Below are 15708 nucleotides of genomic sequence, written 5' to 3' on the forward strand. Positions count from 1 at the left end.
CTTCAAGACGTTCTTTCTCTCATTCACCGCTTTGACTGAGATGCTTGACTCGAGTGAAGTTGGTGATATCAATGCGCCACGTCGACAAGGGATGCTAGATCTCCGGCGTAGCCGCATGGCTACGACGCTGTCGCCGCAGCACAGCCGTGCAATGCAGAGGTTTTCCTAGCCCGCGCGGATACCCTCTCCTAAGTGTGCGCACCCGAGCCGATGCTGGTGAAGGAAGCAGAGTCGAGCACCGGCATCATCAGTTTTCCGTCGTCGGCGAATGGAGAGCTGCGCACGTGGCCGAGCGCTTCAAGCTTCTCCTTGCTCCAGGTTGACGAACGTCTGCGGATGCCCGGTGGTGTCTCAATGCATGGCATCCGCAATGCCTGTGAATATGTCGACGTCAGACCCCGTGCGAACACCGGTCGACTCTCCATGCCTGAGGCTTCAGGACGCCTCTTACTCTAGTAGCTCCGACTCGAAGCCTGATATTTCCCGAGGCCAGCGTCGGTGTCGGAGTAAGATGCGTCCCACTTCTTATTGCCTTTTCCCTTCGCCTTGCCCTCCTTGTTTCAACGGCCGTTCCCGCATTCAACCGGCCCACGCGCACAAGCAGGGGACAAGTTACAAGTTCAATCTGAATGCATGGATGCTAAGACCATCTAGAAATACGAGGAATAACCCGACAAATTTGCTGTTTGGCGGCGTTCCAGAACCTCTGAAAGCGCCTTTTCGGGCGTGCTGCTCATCAGCACAGCATGAGCGAACCTTTCACAGCAAAAACTGTAAAGATACCCACCTCGAGGAGGCGACGGCAGCCGCACCGCTCCGGGGACCGCACCCTCGCTTGTGCAATCTCCCAGCGCAGACGAGCCCGCAGACGGTGGCGCTCTCTCATCGTCCACGGAGGGCTCCGGTCCGGAGGATAGATCGATAGGATTGCTATGGTCAGAGGGAGTACTGCTGCCAGAGCGTGGAGCAGAAGCGACGCCCACTTCAGCTGGCGAAACATGCTGAGCTTGCTGGGTAGGAGGCGGTGCCGCGGCTTCCGAAGCCTGAGAGTCGACTGTGTACACAACAAAGCTACGAGCGTAAGACTCTTTGATGATTCTGAGATACGGAATCAGCGTTATCAGCCAATAAATGGACGAATTCTCGTACCGCACTATCTCGTCTCTCTCCGCATACAGTCCAGAAGGATCCGGGATGTCCTCGCGTCGGACGTAATCCGTCAACTCGTACTTGACCTCCATGATGGGCATGTACTCCTCATCTTCGTCCAGATTGGGGAGGAAGATGTCGACGATGGGGTCGGCGGAGCGTTCAGACTCGGCGTCACTCTCTTCCGCAGAGCGATCCTCAGCACTGCTATCGTCGCTAGAGCTATCGATGTCAGAGTCATCGCCCTCAGGCTCGCCGTCGGCTTCCGCAGGCGCATCTGCACCGTCCACGGCCGCGCCAAGTGCTTCGGCAACTCGCGATTGAGCTTCGGCAAGAGGGTCTTGATCTGTATGCATGTACAGACGTTTCTGAGCTAGCTTTCGTTAAAACCGGAACTTATTCGTGAACGTACCCTCAAGAATGTCGCCGCGCAGAGAGGGAGCGTCGGGCGCTGAGTCTTCAACTCGCTCGCGGAGGGCGCCTGCCGAGAGTGCCTCCTTCTCCTTCCTTCTGCGAGCGCGAAGAAGCTTCCTGCACCGCAGCCCGTCCTCTTGCCAATAGAAGCTCATCAGGACTTGAGATGCTCCAGTAAGCCTGATGGCCCTGCTGCGGTTCCAGCCATCGGGCCGGGGCAGGACGCGGATCGGCATGGCCTTGAGAGGCCAATGGAAGCAGTCGTGGAACGGGAACGGGCTGGGATCGGTCTTGAGGGGCTCGCGCCCGGTCGGATGCGCGTCGTTCGGAAATAAAGGGACAGACGTCTCCGGGCCGCGGCATTCTGCTTCGCATGGAGGGGGAGGCGAGGTTGCAATCCCGGTCACCTTGAAGAGGAACCATCGCTCGATGCCCAGTGGCAAAGCGAGACACTGGGGTCATGTAAGCAGTCAGCTGGTGCAATCGCAGTACGCTATATCACTGCAAACCTGGTTGATGTAGATGAGGTATGTCTTTGTGCGGAGCGCCATCTGCTTCGCCGCTTCCAGGGCGAACGGGTCGTTGAGATGTTGGACCATGGAGACGGGGTCGATGCGCGCGACAGCGTACATGTAGGCCTGGGGAGCCCATTGCTGACCAGAGCAATCATTGCGCTCGATGGTTTCTTCGTCCTCGCTCTCGTCAGAAAAGTCGTCCTCAGAGTCGTTGGGAGAGTCAGTGTCCAGGTGCGTTGGATGCGGCGTGGGAAAAGTATATCAAAGCGCTAAGATAAGATATTGTGAATCTATGATATCCTGCTTGACTCTAATCTACTACCACCAGGACATACCTGGTGAGCGACTGGGGAGGAAGGGAGGGGGGAGGGGGATGCGCCTGTGGAATACGCCAGTGCTCAGTGCCTATCCAAGGCGGGCTCTTTGCGTTTGTTTGGAACTCGCTTCGAGAATACAACGTGCAAACAAGGCACGCCCCGAGCGCACCTCGGGTGCTCGCCACACAAGATCAGGGCTTTCTTCTTATTTTATGCAGCGACTGGTCAACTCTGGCGACATGGCTTTTCCCAAAGAAGAAACCGCAGCGTACCGACCGCCGTTGTCAGGAAACCAGCATAGGACCCTACATTGTCAGTGCTCCTCACGTTATTCTCTACTTCTTCTTTCAACGCTGACACCATGCCTTTCACTTCCCATACGTGCGGGTTAATGTCCGACATCACAACTTGCGGCTCTGCCATCTCGATCTCATAAAATTTGACCATCATTTTGTTTTCCGTCCCACTTGTTTCGAAGATGCTGGCTTTCGTTTGTCGTGGCAGTTCCTTTGACCTGGGTAGCTCAGCCATCCTATATCGATTCTGGGGACCAATAGCACGGGCTCTCGCCTTGTTCATTGTGTGTCTGATACATGGCTGAGGTGTGGACGTCGTTGTTGGAGACACTTTGCGCGATGCGCCCGAGGTGACGGAGGATAGGATACATTCAATGATACAGGGAGAGTACATATGTCCGCGAGCCCATCGTACTCTGCATGAACACACTGTCCAAAATCATAGGTCAAACTCGAAATCCGAGTCGGAGTCGTCATCCTTCTTCCGTCTGATGTTCTTGGGTGCTCTCGCATTTGTCCGAGTGCTTGCTGATGGCATGCGCGAACTCGGTCCATCGTCGTCCAAGTCGTCGATGTCAGAACCATCAGAGCCATCGCGATCTTTATCAGCCCGCATACTCTGTCGAGGAATGATCGCCCCAGCGAGGATGAGGACGGCCTCGAGCTCTGCGACGCTCACGTGAATAATCCCTCACGCAACGCAAGCAGCTCGCGGGCAGACGTACCTTCGACAAGCCGCGGGCGATCGGCCCCCCAGGCCACCAGCTGGTTCAGCACCTCCCCTTTCCGGTAGACGATGAGCATCGGCAGCCGCACGTCCGGGAGGTTCGGGATGCACTTGTCGCCGACGATGGACACGAACTTAGTGTGCGGGTGCCTCCGCGCGACCTCGTTTACGAGCGTTTTCGCGTGGTCGCTGTACGGGATGCTGCACGCGGGAGCCGTCAGCCCGAGGATGCGCAGGAGGGGAAGGGCTGCGCCGCGCCGCGCCGCGGCAGCAACGAAGAAGGCCGGCGCACTCACCCGTCCTTGTAGAGGAAGACGACGACGCCGGTCCCCCGCGCCTGCGCGTCGCCGTCCTCGTTCGCCGCGCTCGCCTCGGTCACCTCGCGCGTGTAGTCCTCCCGCGAGATCGGGTACACGCGCCCGAAGCGCGCCGCCTCGAGCTGGCGGGCCTCCTGCAGCCGCCGGCGCCGGAGGAGCTCGAGGATGCGTTCCGTCTCGTCGTCGGGGGCCTCTGCGGCGAGCTCGCGGAGCTGCGCCGCGCTGTGGTTGGCGTAGCGTTCTTCGAGCGTCGGCGGGGGCGGGGGTGAGGGCGTGCGGGGGGCCTCCGGGAGGGGCGGGAGGATGCCGTGCTTGCGGAGCGCTTCGTTGCTGGCGTGCCCGGGTCAAGCATCGTCCGCGCATCGGGGAGGATGCACAACGCACAATTCGGTGTCTTCGCTCGCGTTGATCGCCATGGTGGGGAGGGAGGAAGAGATGAGGTGCACAGTCCGCAGGCTGAGGCTCGACTGTATGATTGCACGCCCCTAACCCTGCGTCAAACTATTCCTCGATAAGGCAAGTCGGAAGCAACATTTTCTCAGCCTGACTTCAACCAGAGTGCACTCTATGAACATGGTTCGCATTTTTGCGCTCACACCCACGTTCCTAGGCCAGCGCCAACCTCAAGCCGTACATATGTAACGCACGCCTCCTGTTGACGAGCACCTGTACTGTTGCTCCGAGTCTCGTCAGCAGAAATTCGATGTTGCTGTCTAAAAGTGGCAAGATGGATGCAGAATATGGGTGAGCTCCTTCGCGGAAGCGGTGCAGATGCAGCTAATTACCATTATGCTATATCGTGGACCGAACGTGGGGTATCCGCGCACGGACGAGACCCCCAACTTCGCAACTTGCGTACGTGTGGTGGACGGGAGAGTGGTCACCGAGGTACTGCTGCCTGTCTGGGAACCAATGAGACGTTCGCTCAAGCCCGAGAGCCCGACCTCTTCGACGAGTTTCTAGGTATCAAGAGTATAAAAATTCCGTGGCACGGTTCCGCCAGTTCAATGTGTATCGGGACTTTCGTTCTATAAGTAGACCCTTTGAAAAGGCCCTGGCCACCACGCACGCCACGGTTTCAATGAGCAGGAACGGCATGTCCCGTGGCTCGCATACATACCATCAGCGTCGCGCTCCCGCACGCGTCGCGACCGGATTCACCAGCTGCGCGGGGACCGTCGCGACGTTCTGTTCGTCGTCGCGCCGCCAGCAGCCCGAAAGACACCGTCCATGGCATTTGGTCCCCCGGGTGGCTCGCGCGCGTCATAGGGTTCGAAACAGCCGGGGCACTGGGAGCAGTCGTCGTCGCGACGCGCTCGCGATCGCGCCATCCCCTCACGCACGCGTCAGGTGGTTCAGGCGGGTGCGGGAGCCGTGCGTGAGGAGGAGGCCAAACGCGCGACCGACGGATATCGCGATGAGACGCAGGGTCGACGTCGGAGGCGTCCATCGGAGAGCGCGGTCCGGGCGGACGCGCAGCGTTTGGGCAGGTGTGGCCCGTGGAGGGGGAGATCAATGAGAGTCGGGGTCCATGCGCGTCGGGCGTTCGAACGCATCGTGCGCACGGACGCCAACGAGCAGCTCATGGCGGGCGGCGGTGAGGGCGGATGGGTAGCCGAGACGGGCGTTATCTGGGGAGATAGGCACGAGGCGGATATGGGGTGATCCGTTATATGAGGCTTGAATGGTGGATAAGGGCGATCAGTAGCGGGAGTAAGAGGCGGGTTGTATGCAGTTGTATGGAGGATAAGAGCCGCGCTTACGGGCAAAGAATGTGGCGCATCAGGAGTTCAGGGCAGGCGTTCTCGAAAAGCGGTGAACCGGTCGTCAAGTCCAACTCGTTGAGGGCCCCCTTGGTAGTCCCGACAGTCCGCCATCTGCCCTCCCAGCTGCCCCGCTCCCCGAGCACGTCCCCGCTCGTCTTCTCCTCCTTTTACGTCTCCCCCTTCCTTCGCCCTTCCGAGCGCAAGCCCGTGCCAGTCTCGCCCCGCCCTCGTCTCGAGCGATACATATCAAACTATCGCCCGACCCTTCCGACGCAAGCCGTGTTCCTTCGCTCCCTCTTAGCTGTACAACCAACGTGAGTCTCCCTGATTCCCCGTGCGCTCCACCAGAGCCTCCCCTTTCCCCCACCGGCCACGTCAAGCTCCGACACGCGCTTGCCGCGTGGTTCGAACATGCCGCGGAGGGGAGGGGCCAATCATGTCGGTCCGTGGCCCTGGGGCCATGGTTGGCCACATGTGGTCTGCTTCACGATAGTCCTCCAGTGCTGCTTCTCTGTTCCGTCACCGAGGCACCTCGGAAGGGAAGCAGGTGCTCCCTTGACGCGGGGGCCAAGGCGGGGGCGTTGCTGTGCGGGATCCGAGTATAAGTGGACGCACGCTGATGCACATCCGTGTCGCAGCCTCCCCGATTCTAGAACTCCAGGAGAGATATGCAGACAATCAAGTGTGTTGTTGTAGGAGATGGTGCGGTCGGCAAGGTACGTTTGCCCGTTCCCCGCATTCTGCGCCAGCTCACCGAACCCCGCCTCGCGCTTCATCGCCACCGCAGACGTGTCTTCTGATCTCGTACACGACGAACAAATTCCCCAGTGAATATGTCCCGACTGTACGTCATCCGGCCCGCGTTGCAGCGACTGGCACCCATTCCCTACCTCCTCTCCTTAGGTCTTCGATAACTACGCTGTAACCGTCATGATCGGCGAGGACCCATACACCCTGGGTCTGTTCGATACTGCGGGTACGTGTCTCTGCTCGACCGGGCCCCAGATCTGTACGCTCACCCTGCGTCGCTGCGTCGTGTGACCACCCACACAGGTCAGGAGGATTACGACCGCCTGCGCCCACTATCATACCCGCAGACGGACGTCTTCCTGGTCTGCTTCAGCGTGACGTCGCCGGCGTCATTTGAGAACGTCAAGGAGAAGTGGTTCCCCGAGGTCCACCATCACTGTCCCGGTGTGCCTTGCCTCATCGTCGGCACGCAGGTCGATCTGCGGGACGACCCTCAAGTGCTGGAGAAGCTACAGAGGCAGAAGCAGCGTCCTGTTGCACCTGAGCAGGGCGAGCGGCTCGCGAGAGAACTTGGTGCGGTGAAGTATGTAGAGTGCTCTGCGCTGACGCAGAAGGGCCTGAAGAACGTTTTCGACGAGGTGTGTCACATTCTCTTGCGTCCTCCACCCCCATCTGACGTGCCTTGGCTCGCAGGCGATCGTGGCGGCTCTCGAGCCACCGGTTGTGAAGAAGAAAAGGGGGTGCACCATCCTCTAATGACCCGCGCCGTTCACTCTGTCCGCGACGTCCGTACCCATCACGACCGGTTTACGTTGATTTTCCCTGTGCACGCCTGCCCACGAAGATATATCGCTCGCTCCTCTCTTCGCCCATCTACGCCGAACTCACCTAAATACACACATAACGCGCCTCCCTCCCCCCCACCGTTATTCCTGCCTATTGTTCCTGGTGCACCCGCTGCCGCTAGCTCTAGCTCTAGTACGCCCGCGTCACGCGTCTCTCCACGTTGAGGCAGGTTTCGCCTCTCCTTGGCCCGACGGTGCCATCCGCCTCGTCTGCGGTGGCGGCGCGTGCGGGGCCTTCGTCTTCTCGTCTTCTCACCAGCCTGTTCTAGTTCGATGTTGTGTAGTCCATACCGTTCGGAATTGGGTACATGGGGGGTCTAATACCCGTGAGTTAGAAATCCCACCCGGGGCTGTGATGAGTGAAAAGGTTTTATCGACCACCTTGCGACGCTCGAGTCCGTCGGTCGAATCGATTGTCGAATCTTGACTGGTGACCGAAGCTTACAGTACACACTGTCGATTTTGACTACAAACGTAAGGCAGGTTGGAACCAGTGCGTCGGGAACTTCAGACGAAGAGTTGCTTCCGCGACGGCAGCGAAGGCACACGCGGCTTTCTTCACCCCCGCCATGAGCTCATCGCTGCCGTCACCACATAGCGAACCCCAACGCCCCTAGAGCCTGTCTATGCCGTCAATAAATCCGAAAACCGCTCTGTTCCAAGCCATGGAAACCGTGACCGGCGTGGATACGGATGGTGGATAAGGTTACTGTGTTGGTGGAACAGGCTTGGCTGGACTAAAGGAGTGTCCCCAGTGCTCCGCGCAGCATACATTCGCTCAGGTACGCCCCAACTCTCCTCCTCCTTTCATCTTTCTCATCTCTCTCCATCGTCCTTCACAGTCGCTGCATTTGTGGAAGGCCTAGAGTGTGTTTCCCGTGGTCCAAATCGCATATACTCAGGTGTGTCCCTTTCTCATCTTGCTTTCATCGTTCTCATCGCCGCCCATCGCACTCAAGAATCTCAACAATGGCGACGCACCCCGAAGCCTTCGTGCTCCTCCACATCCCCGACGTCACCCTCACCGCCGGCGGGACCTCCACGTCCGGCACCCTCGCCCTCGAATGCGTCACCCTCGCACCCGACGCCCCTTCCCATCCACCAGGCTCGCAGTCCCAGCCGGACACGCTCGCCGCCTCGCTGTCGCCCGAGGACCGATCCCTCATCCTCGTCCTCCGCCTCGGCGCGCTCGAGCTTCCGATCGACCCCGCGCGCCCCTGCAACCTCCGCATCGCCGTGGACGGCACGCGCACATATGCCTTCACCGCCGCCTCGCCGACCACCCCCGGCGGCACCCCCGAGCCGTCCTCCCCTAGCGGGATGACGCTCGCCGTGCCCCCACCGGCCCGCGCAGACCCGCATCGCGCGGAGACCGTCGAGGCGTTCGACCACATCCTCGCGCAGTACGCCGATCTGGACTGGCAAGTCGACGGGGGCGCGCCGCACGCCGAGCACCCGGCCGGCTCGGACGCGGCCGCGGCCTCCGCCTCGTCCGCCGATGCGCACCCGCCCGTGTCGGTGATGACTGGGGAGCCCGCGCCGGAGAGCCTGCGCGGGAAGCTGGTGCTGGTGGACGAGGCGAGCGGGGAGGTCGTCGGGGAGCTGCCGAACCGGGTGAGCATCAAGGAGGACCCCGCGCTCGCGCACCCGTCGCAGACGAAGGGCGCGGACGGCCAGCCCGCGCCGGTGATGCTGGAGCTGCCCGAGGACGTGTACGACGCGTACACGGGCCAGGGGGCGAGCGTCGTGCCGTATGCGGCGCCGAGCACGGAGTTGGACGAGGCGAGGGAGATTTTCGTGCGTGCGATCCCGCCGGAGGACCAGGACTGGATGACGAAGTCGGCGACGCTCATCAGGTGAGTCTCTTTTGGTTGTTTATGACGATCTGTGTTGAAGGGGATACATGCAGCTCAGCGATCTCGACATCGACGACGCTCTTGCTTGGTGGGCTCACCCATGCGACGAACTACTACATCAATCACTCCGCGCCCGCCCCAACGCCTAAGGACGGCCAGCCACCGCCGCCACCGCCGCGTGCGCTCCTGTTGCTCTCACACCCGCGCACGCAGTCGACGCTCTCAAAGGCGTACGCCGTCTCCGGCCAGGCCGTCAAGGTCTCCGCGCGCACCGTCAAGATCGCAGAGGACCTCATCACGCGCGCCGTCGGTGGCAAGCCCAAGGCGAAGACGCAGCCCGTATCGACACTGGCGATGCCGCAGGCGCGCACACCGTCCTCTGGCACGCTCACCCCGACTAGCGCCCCGATGGTGCAGTCCCCTCACTCAGAGTACCCGCCGCCGCCGTACCCCGGGGTAACGGACGGCAAGCCGGCTCTCCCCCCTCGGCGCAGCCCCGCCCCGACGTCCGGCCCCGGCCCCGCTCCTCCCCTCCCTCCCCGCGGCAAGTCGCCCCAGCCGGGGCAGCAGCCACCCCCTCCGCCGCCACGGGTGCGCACGCGCGACAAGGTGCTGCTCTCGGCGAACCTCGTGCTCGCCGCGGTGGACGACGGCCTGCAGCGGACGTTCGACGTCGGGGCGGAGCGCGCGGCGGCGGTGGCGGCGCACAAGTACGGGGCGGAGGTGGGCAAGAGCGTGCACCTCGGCGCGCACACGGCGCGGAACGTGGCGCTGGTGTACATCGACGCGCGCGGGTTCGCGCGGCGGGCGCTGATCCGGAGGGCGGGCAAGGCGTGGGTCAAGGCGCATTTCGGCGGTGGCGGGAGGGCGACGAGCGGGTTGGTGGTTGATCGAGCGGAGCCGGAGCAGGGTGCACAGGGAAGGAAATGAGAGGTGGTCCTGGAGTAGGGACGTGTGAATGTACTTGTACTGAAGTCGCCTATGGGCATTGGACATCTGAACGAGAACGTCGTGATGTAGCTGAAGCTTTCACGTCGACGCGGCTAGCCTAAGACGCATCACTTGTGTTGTACGCTTCTACGTATCATTAAACAGCGCGGTTGATGCCATGAGAGGAGGAGTAGTTGCTTCGTGTGTCTCAGCGTTTGGTTTACTGACAGTGGGTGTGTAGAACTGACTGACTTGAGTAGAGCGAAGCGCACGTGCGAGTCATTCTTCAAAACTTGAGAGCCATAGTACATAGTCCGCCCGGCAAGTCCCAATATGCTTTCCTCCGTTGGACGCGACGTTCGGATTTACATTCGACTGAAAACCATTCTCTCTAGTACATAGTCCTGAGGTCCGACGATACATTCCAAGGAGGGAGAGATAAATAGTGTTCGGCGCGCGGAAGTGGTTCCTTTTCAGAAACACTACAACGCTCGCGACGACTTCTACCTATATGGGGGGTATATCAGACAGTATGCGTCTCAAAGCCAATCACCTGCCAATCCATCGGATCCCGAACGTACTGCCGCACCGCGACGATCAGCTCACGTTCCCACAACCGAGCGGACGGCGACCGTTCGAACACTCACCGTGGCCACCACCCCGCCGTCCACCAGACGTATGCTCGACGTCAGCTCGTTCTTGCCCATGCGCCACAGCCGCGGGCCGCAGTAGACGGCGCACGTCCGCCCGCTCGCCACGGGCTCCGCGAAGAACTCGTCCGCGTCCGCGCCCGCCCCGCCGTGGAAGAGCATGCGGCGCACGCGCCGGCGCAGCGCGCGCCCCTCGTCGTCGTCCTCCCGCGTCCAGCCGTTGCGCGCGCCGGCGGAGGCGTCGGGCGCGGCGGCGGCGGGCGGCGGCGGCGCGCCGTCGATCGCGTGCGGGTTGAGGTCGAGGACCGCGCAGGGCCAGGGGGGCGCCGCGCGCCCGTTGAGGCACGCGAGGGGGAAGGCGGCGCCGAAGGGGCGGAGGGCGACGCCGGCGCGGTCCGCTTCGTCGCAGCGGAGGAGCACCGCGGTCTGCGGGCCCCACGCCGCCCACGGGAGCGCTGCGGGGAGGGCCCGGCGCGGGCGGCGTGGCGGGCGAGCGCGAGGAGAGGGGGGACGGGGAGCAGGAGGAAGAAGTCGGTGTGTTCGGCGCTGCGGTGTATGCTGAAGCGGGTCGCGGCGACGGTGTAGGACGGGTCGGCTTGGAAGGGTCGGGTGTGGTTGTCGGGGAAGTGCCGGGGGCGGAGGGTGGCTGGTGTGCACTTCTTCGATGTGCATACGCAGGTCTTTCTGTAGGGACGGCCATTGAAGGTGACACATTGGTGGGTGGTTCGAGGATGCAGTCGATGGCGGATCGTTGTTTCGATACTGGAACACTTCAAGCGCGTCACCATGTACGACGATGAGATGCTCGTCATCTAGCATTGCCATGTACGCCGTGTTGCTATATTTCCGAGTCTGGGACGCAATCATAAGCGACAACGTAATAAACCCTACAAGGGACAGAAGAGCTCACCCAAAGTTTGCGGCCGTCTTTCCAGTCCCATACCTCCACTTCTGAGTAGGTTGTGCTCCCGAGCTGTTGTGATACCATCACGTAAGACAAATACGGGCCGCGGATTTGCAGCCCTTCTATCCGGACAACAATGGGGATAAGCGTGTCATTAGTGTTGCTACACGGGGTAGTGTGAAGCACCGGCCAGCGGGCCCCAGAATGCGCAGACTCGCGTCCGTGTGAAGAAAGTAGATGTAGGGAGACGGTCCTGGTGCAATTGCCACTGCAGTCAGTGAGAGATTTCATAACGTCGTTTATACCGGCTCACCAGGACGATCTCGGGCGTACTACAAATACAGCTAGATCTTGAGACAAATCCACAGTGCCGGTCACGAATGTGAGTTGGTTGTTGGTGAAGATATGCCCAAGCGAGACTTCGAGCGAGGATGGCTCGGCCGAACGAAGAGGTGATCCGGGGGTATGCACTTTCAAGTGAGGAGGCGACAGTCCGGACCTGTCTCGCATAAAGAAACAGATCGAACCATCGGAGGTATCTAGTAGCCTTGGATCGTAGAACGCCTCAAAATCGGTTTTGACGCAAGTGAAATTCGGGCCACGGTGGAAGCGCGAGACGTAGGCGCGCAGCAAGTCGCGTTTGCCACCCACGGAAATGTGGGCGCCGGGATCGCCTTCGACCAGAGAAGTCCGGCGGAGACCGATGGTAAGTTGTGAGTAAGCATCATCTCTGATCAGATGAGCGAGTTTGCGGGATGCCTGCGGAATACTAAGTTGAGCATACAAATTTATCGCATGCAAAGTCGTGCCACTCACGTATGCGCATGAAATAAGGTCATCGATGTCGAGATGCCGCAAGATGTGAAGTATGAGCTCGTTTGGTATGCGATCCAGAGCAGAGGAGTGATAGAGCCGGACCGGTGTGAGGATTGAGGCTGTGAGGCGGGTCAAGGCTTCGAGCGGAATCCAGGGAAAGACTCGGGAAAAGAGTTGGAGGAGCCAAGAAAACATCCTCTTGTGTCGTCGCCCGGTGTCAGAGGAGGAAGGCAGGCAGGCCTGCGTGCGACGTCCTTATGTACCCACACGAGGTGTCATCGAATGCGGTCCAGGTGGCGGCCTTGGAACAACGAGGACAGCACTGCCACCGCCTTGCGCAACTTGCCTCTCTTGGATGATTCCGTGAGTATGCACAGCCCGCCAGTTTGCCCATTGTCACATGTGGGAAGGGTGAAGCCCAGGGATCAAGATTCAGTTCTACAATCCACGCATAGGCACGGCACTTGGCAGTGTACGCACATACAAGGGGTCACATAGCATATACCGGCTGAGTTATAGGATACAAAATACATCCATAGCGAGACCAGAGCCAACTTCCCAACGTGCCCGAGACCAAGCCTTCCATTCAGCCAGTCAACGGGCGCGATTTCAGCCTTCGTCACCGCCACGCCAACGCTCACCGCCGACCGTACCGGTCCCGCGAGACTGACCGACGCCTGCGATCTCGATCGTAGTCGCGGTCGTGTGAGTCGTCCCGGCGGGGCTTGTCCCGGCCATAGTCCCTCCCCCCAGACCCACGCCGGGGTGGCGAGTAGGAACGGGAGCGAGACCGTCGGCCTCCCCGCCACCGCCGTTGCGCGAGCGCGGAGGTGGAGTGGGCGAGCGAGGCGGGGAGCGCGCGCGGTCCCGGTCCCGGCCGTTGGGAGAGTGCGCGCGGGGACGGGGAGGTGGAGGTGGGGAGTCTCGGCGCGAGACGTACCGGTCACGGTCTCCGTCGCGGTCCCGGGGTCGGTCGTCGTGGTCGCGGTACCGCGGAGGAGGCGAGCGATCGCGGTCGCCTCCGCCGCGGCGTGGGGGTGTACGTGAATCGTCGCGCATCCGATTCTTTTCGCGAGGGGAGGGGGGCTGTCGCGGCGGCGAGGGGAATGTGAAGGGGACCGGCGTCGTCGCCGCCGGGAGTCCGCGGAGGAGCCATCTGAGCCCGAGCCAGAATCGCTGTCTGAGGAGTCGGAGTCGCTACCTGAGTCGGAGCTGTCCGAGTCGGACGACGAAGACTCGTTTTCGAGCATCTGGCGGCGCTGCTCCATGATGAGGCGGGGCGCATTCTACAAGCGAAGGCTCAGTAACATCGAAGATCCTCAAAAACGTGAGCACATACCTTCAAATGCTCGCGCATGTCTTCGGTGATCGCACCAAGTCCGATGGAAGTGAAGTAGTTGATTGCGAACCGAGTGTCCTTCGGGTTATCCAAAGGAAACATGCCTCGACACGACATTTGAACTTCATTGTCCTTGAAGCGTTCCGAGACCGTCTTCAGACCCATACTCTCTGTGACCTCGCTGAAGAAAATCTTGATGAAGATACGTGAACTTGATGTGGTATCCTCTTCGGTGAGATGGATGCAGTCGAGCACGTTCCACGAGACCGCATCGGATGCGAGAAGGTGGCCGAAGAAGCGAGCGATGTTGCGGAGACGGTTCGTCTCGTACCGGTGGACAGTTTCGTAGTACTCGCGGAAAGCTTGTTCAAAGCAGTCGAACCATACGCGGTTGAGCCGACAGAAACGTTCGCCGACGAGTCCATAGAAGGGGATGTAAGACCGCTCTTGCGAGCAACATTCAATGATCATCTTGACAAGCTCGATCTACAAACTTTTGTGAGCTCGATGCGACTATCCGATACAAATAACCATACCTCCTGACCCTCCTTGATTTGCACCTTGAGGAGCTTATGTACGGCTTCCTCGTAGTTGACAGAATTCATGATGGTGAGGTAGATGACTCGGCGAAGGTTGATGAGATTCGTCTGTGTTCGATCCTCAATGCCCTCCTTTTCCGCGACCGCTACAATAGCCATCAGTTAAACTGCCTGTGCAATAGCAAATCAGTTCTTACCTTCCTCATCATCGTCGTCGTCGTCATCCTCGTCCTCTGACCCAGACCCAGACTCGTCGTCGTCCGATCCCTCCCCGAGAATCTCCGCCTTGATCTGCTTGTATCGCTCTTCGTTCTCCAGATAGTTGGGATCAGCCTTGAAGATATCTACGAACGGTGAGCAAACGCCAAGAGAGAACGCATACAAGTACTCACTCAGCCCCTCCTGCACTTGCAGCTCCTCTTCCAACTGAATCCGGTGTGTGATCTGTTCGTCTTCCTCGACCAAGTCCAGCCCCTCGGGTATGATCGGGTTGTCCTTGAACTTGTCCTTGCGAACCTGCATGAGGACTTCGATCATGTACTGTACACGGTGGCTGATGGTGCCTTCGTTCAGAACTGCGCGGAAGCGTTCGAAGACGCTGGCGGTGGCTTTTGGCGAGTTCTCCGACAAGAACGCGCCGACTTCACGCATGAAGCCCACCGCAATCTCGATGGAGTCGTCCGTCGGGCGCTCGAGGAGGAGGACGAGGATTTGGAGAGCAATGATTTCGTCGGCGATGCTTTGGTTGACGAGGTGCGCGATGAATGTAGTCGTCGAGTGACAGACGATCTAAAGAGAGCAGTCAGCAAAGTACAGAGTCAGTCAGGGCGGCTGAGGTGACTAGCCACGACGCCGTTCCACGACAACGCTAGACTCGGACTACCCTAGTCACCTAGCTAGTGAAAAGGACGCACCTTGTCGTTCCGCTTGAACGACCGCCTAAACTGACTGATCAACCGCGTGAAAAGCAACTCTCCGACTTGCGGAAGCTTTGTGTTGATGATGGCCACGAGGGCAGCGAAAACTGGAGTGAAGGGCAAACTTGCCGCCTGGGCTTTCATGACGCTCCGCGCAAACAGGCCTCGTCCACGGATGAGGTTTTCTTGGAAGAGCTCCGGCACGACCATCTTGATGTTCGCGACGTTGACTCGGTTGACAATACCGGTGATAGACTTGCGGAGGGCGTCCCAAGAGAGCCTCTGGTACTCCGCACTCGTCTTGTCCTTCCCCGCCTCCTCCTGCATCGCCCGTAGACGCGCCGGGGGCATGTACACCCCGCCGGAGCGCGAGTTGGTGAGCTTCGCAAACTCGGCTGCGGCGTCGAACACAGGCTCCTTTTTGCGGCCGTCCTTCGCTCTCTCCATCCGCTCGAGCTCCTTCTCCGCCATACGCGCCGCGAGTTGCCTTTCACGCTCGGCGCGACGCACAGGGTCAACGTCGAGCACCTTCGGGACTTCCACTACGCGGGGAGGAGGCGACAGAGACCTACGCCGGCTGGACGGTGGCTGCTCCGCGAACTCGGGGGAACGCGACCTTGGCGCGATGTTAGTGGCGACGTCGGAAGCATGAGTGAATAGA

The 15708-nt window shown here is 60.3% G+C and overlaps 5 protein-coding genes across 5 annotated transcripts; 2 read left to right on the forward strand and 3 right to left on the reverse strand.

Annotated features, from left to right (window-relative positions):
- Positions 1 to 1532: 1532 nt before the first annotated feature.
- Positions 1533 to 2213, reverse strand: BXZ73DRAFT_53002 (uncharacterized protein; the record flags this gene model as incomplete). The annotated part of the gene is made up of 2 exons (XM_048020915.1): positions 1533 to 2015; positions 2073 to 2213. Coding segments are annotated over 2 exons (624 nt in total), but the record flags the coding sequence as incomplete, so codon positions are not given.
- Positions 2214 to 3130: 917 nt separating this feature from the next.
- BXZ73DRAFT_80625 (thioredoxin-like protein) lies at positions 3131 to 4151 on the reverse strand (the record flags this gene model as incomplete). The annotated part of the gene is made up of 4 exons (XM_048023321.1): positions 3131 to 3357; positions 3417 to 3619; positions 3715 to 4065; positions 4120 to 4151. 4 exons carry the CDS (start codon positions 4149 to 4151, stop codon positions 3131 to 3133), a joined length of 813 nt encoding a protein of 270 aa, XP_047873915.1.
- A 2018-nt stretch (positions 4152 to 6169) lies between these two features.
- BXZ73DRAFT_52929 (cell division control protein 42) lies at positions 6170 to 7007 on the forward strand (the record flags this gene model as incomplete). The annotated part of the gene is made up of 5 exons (XM_048020901.1): positions 6170 to 6217; positions 6289 to 6345; positions 6405 to 6477; positions 6555 to 6889; positions 6945 to 7007. The coding sequence occupies 5 exons, from the start codon at positions 6170 to 6172 to the stop codon at positions 7005 to 7007; spliced, it is 576 nt and encodes a 191-aa protein (XP_047873916.1).
- A 1058-nt stretch (positions 7008 to 8065) lies between these two features.
- Positions 8066 to 9882, forward strand: BXZ73DRAFT_53015 (uncharacterized protein; the record flags this gene model as incomplete). The annotated part of the gene is made up of 2 exons (XM_048020916.1): positions 8066 to 8952; positions 9006 to 9882. The coding sequence occupies 2 exons, from the start codon at positions 8066 to 8068 to the stop codon at positions 9880 to 9882; spliced, it is 1764 nt and encodes a 587-aa protein (XP_047873917.1).
- A 3670-nt stretch (positions 9883 to 13552) lies between these two features.
- Positions 13553 to 15518, reverse strand: BXZ73DRAFT_52946 (MIF4G-domain-containing protein; the record flags this gene model as incomplete). Its single annotated transcript, XM_048020904.1, has 5 exons — positions 13553 to 14077; positions 14128 to 14276; positions 14328 to 14474; positions 14523 to 14919; positions 15045 to 15518. The coding sequence occupies 5 exons, from the start codon at positions 15516 to 15518 to the stop codon at positions 13553 to 13555; spliced, it is 1692 nt and encodes a 563-aa protein (XP_047873918.1).
- Positions 15519 to 15708: the final 190 nt, after the last annotated feature.

The sequence above is a fragment of the Epithele typhae genome (genome assembly GCF_022376455.1).
Source record: "Epithele typhae strain CBS 203.58 chromosome Unknown BXZ73scaffold_63, whole genome shotgun sequence".
NCBI lineage: Eukaryota > Fungi > Basidiomycota > Agaricomycetes > Polyporales > Epitheliaceae > Epithele > Epithele typhae.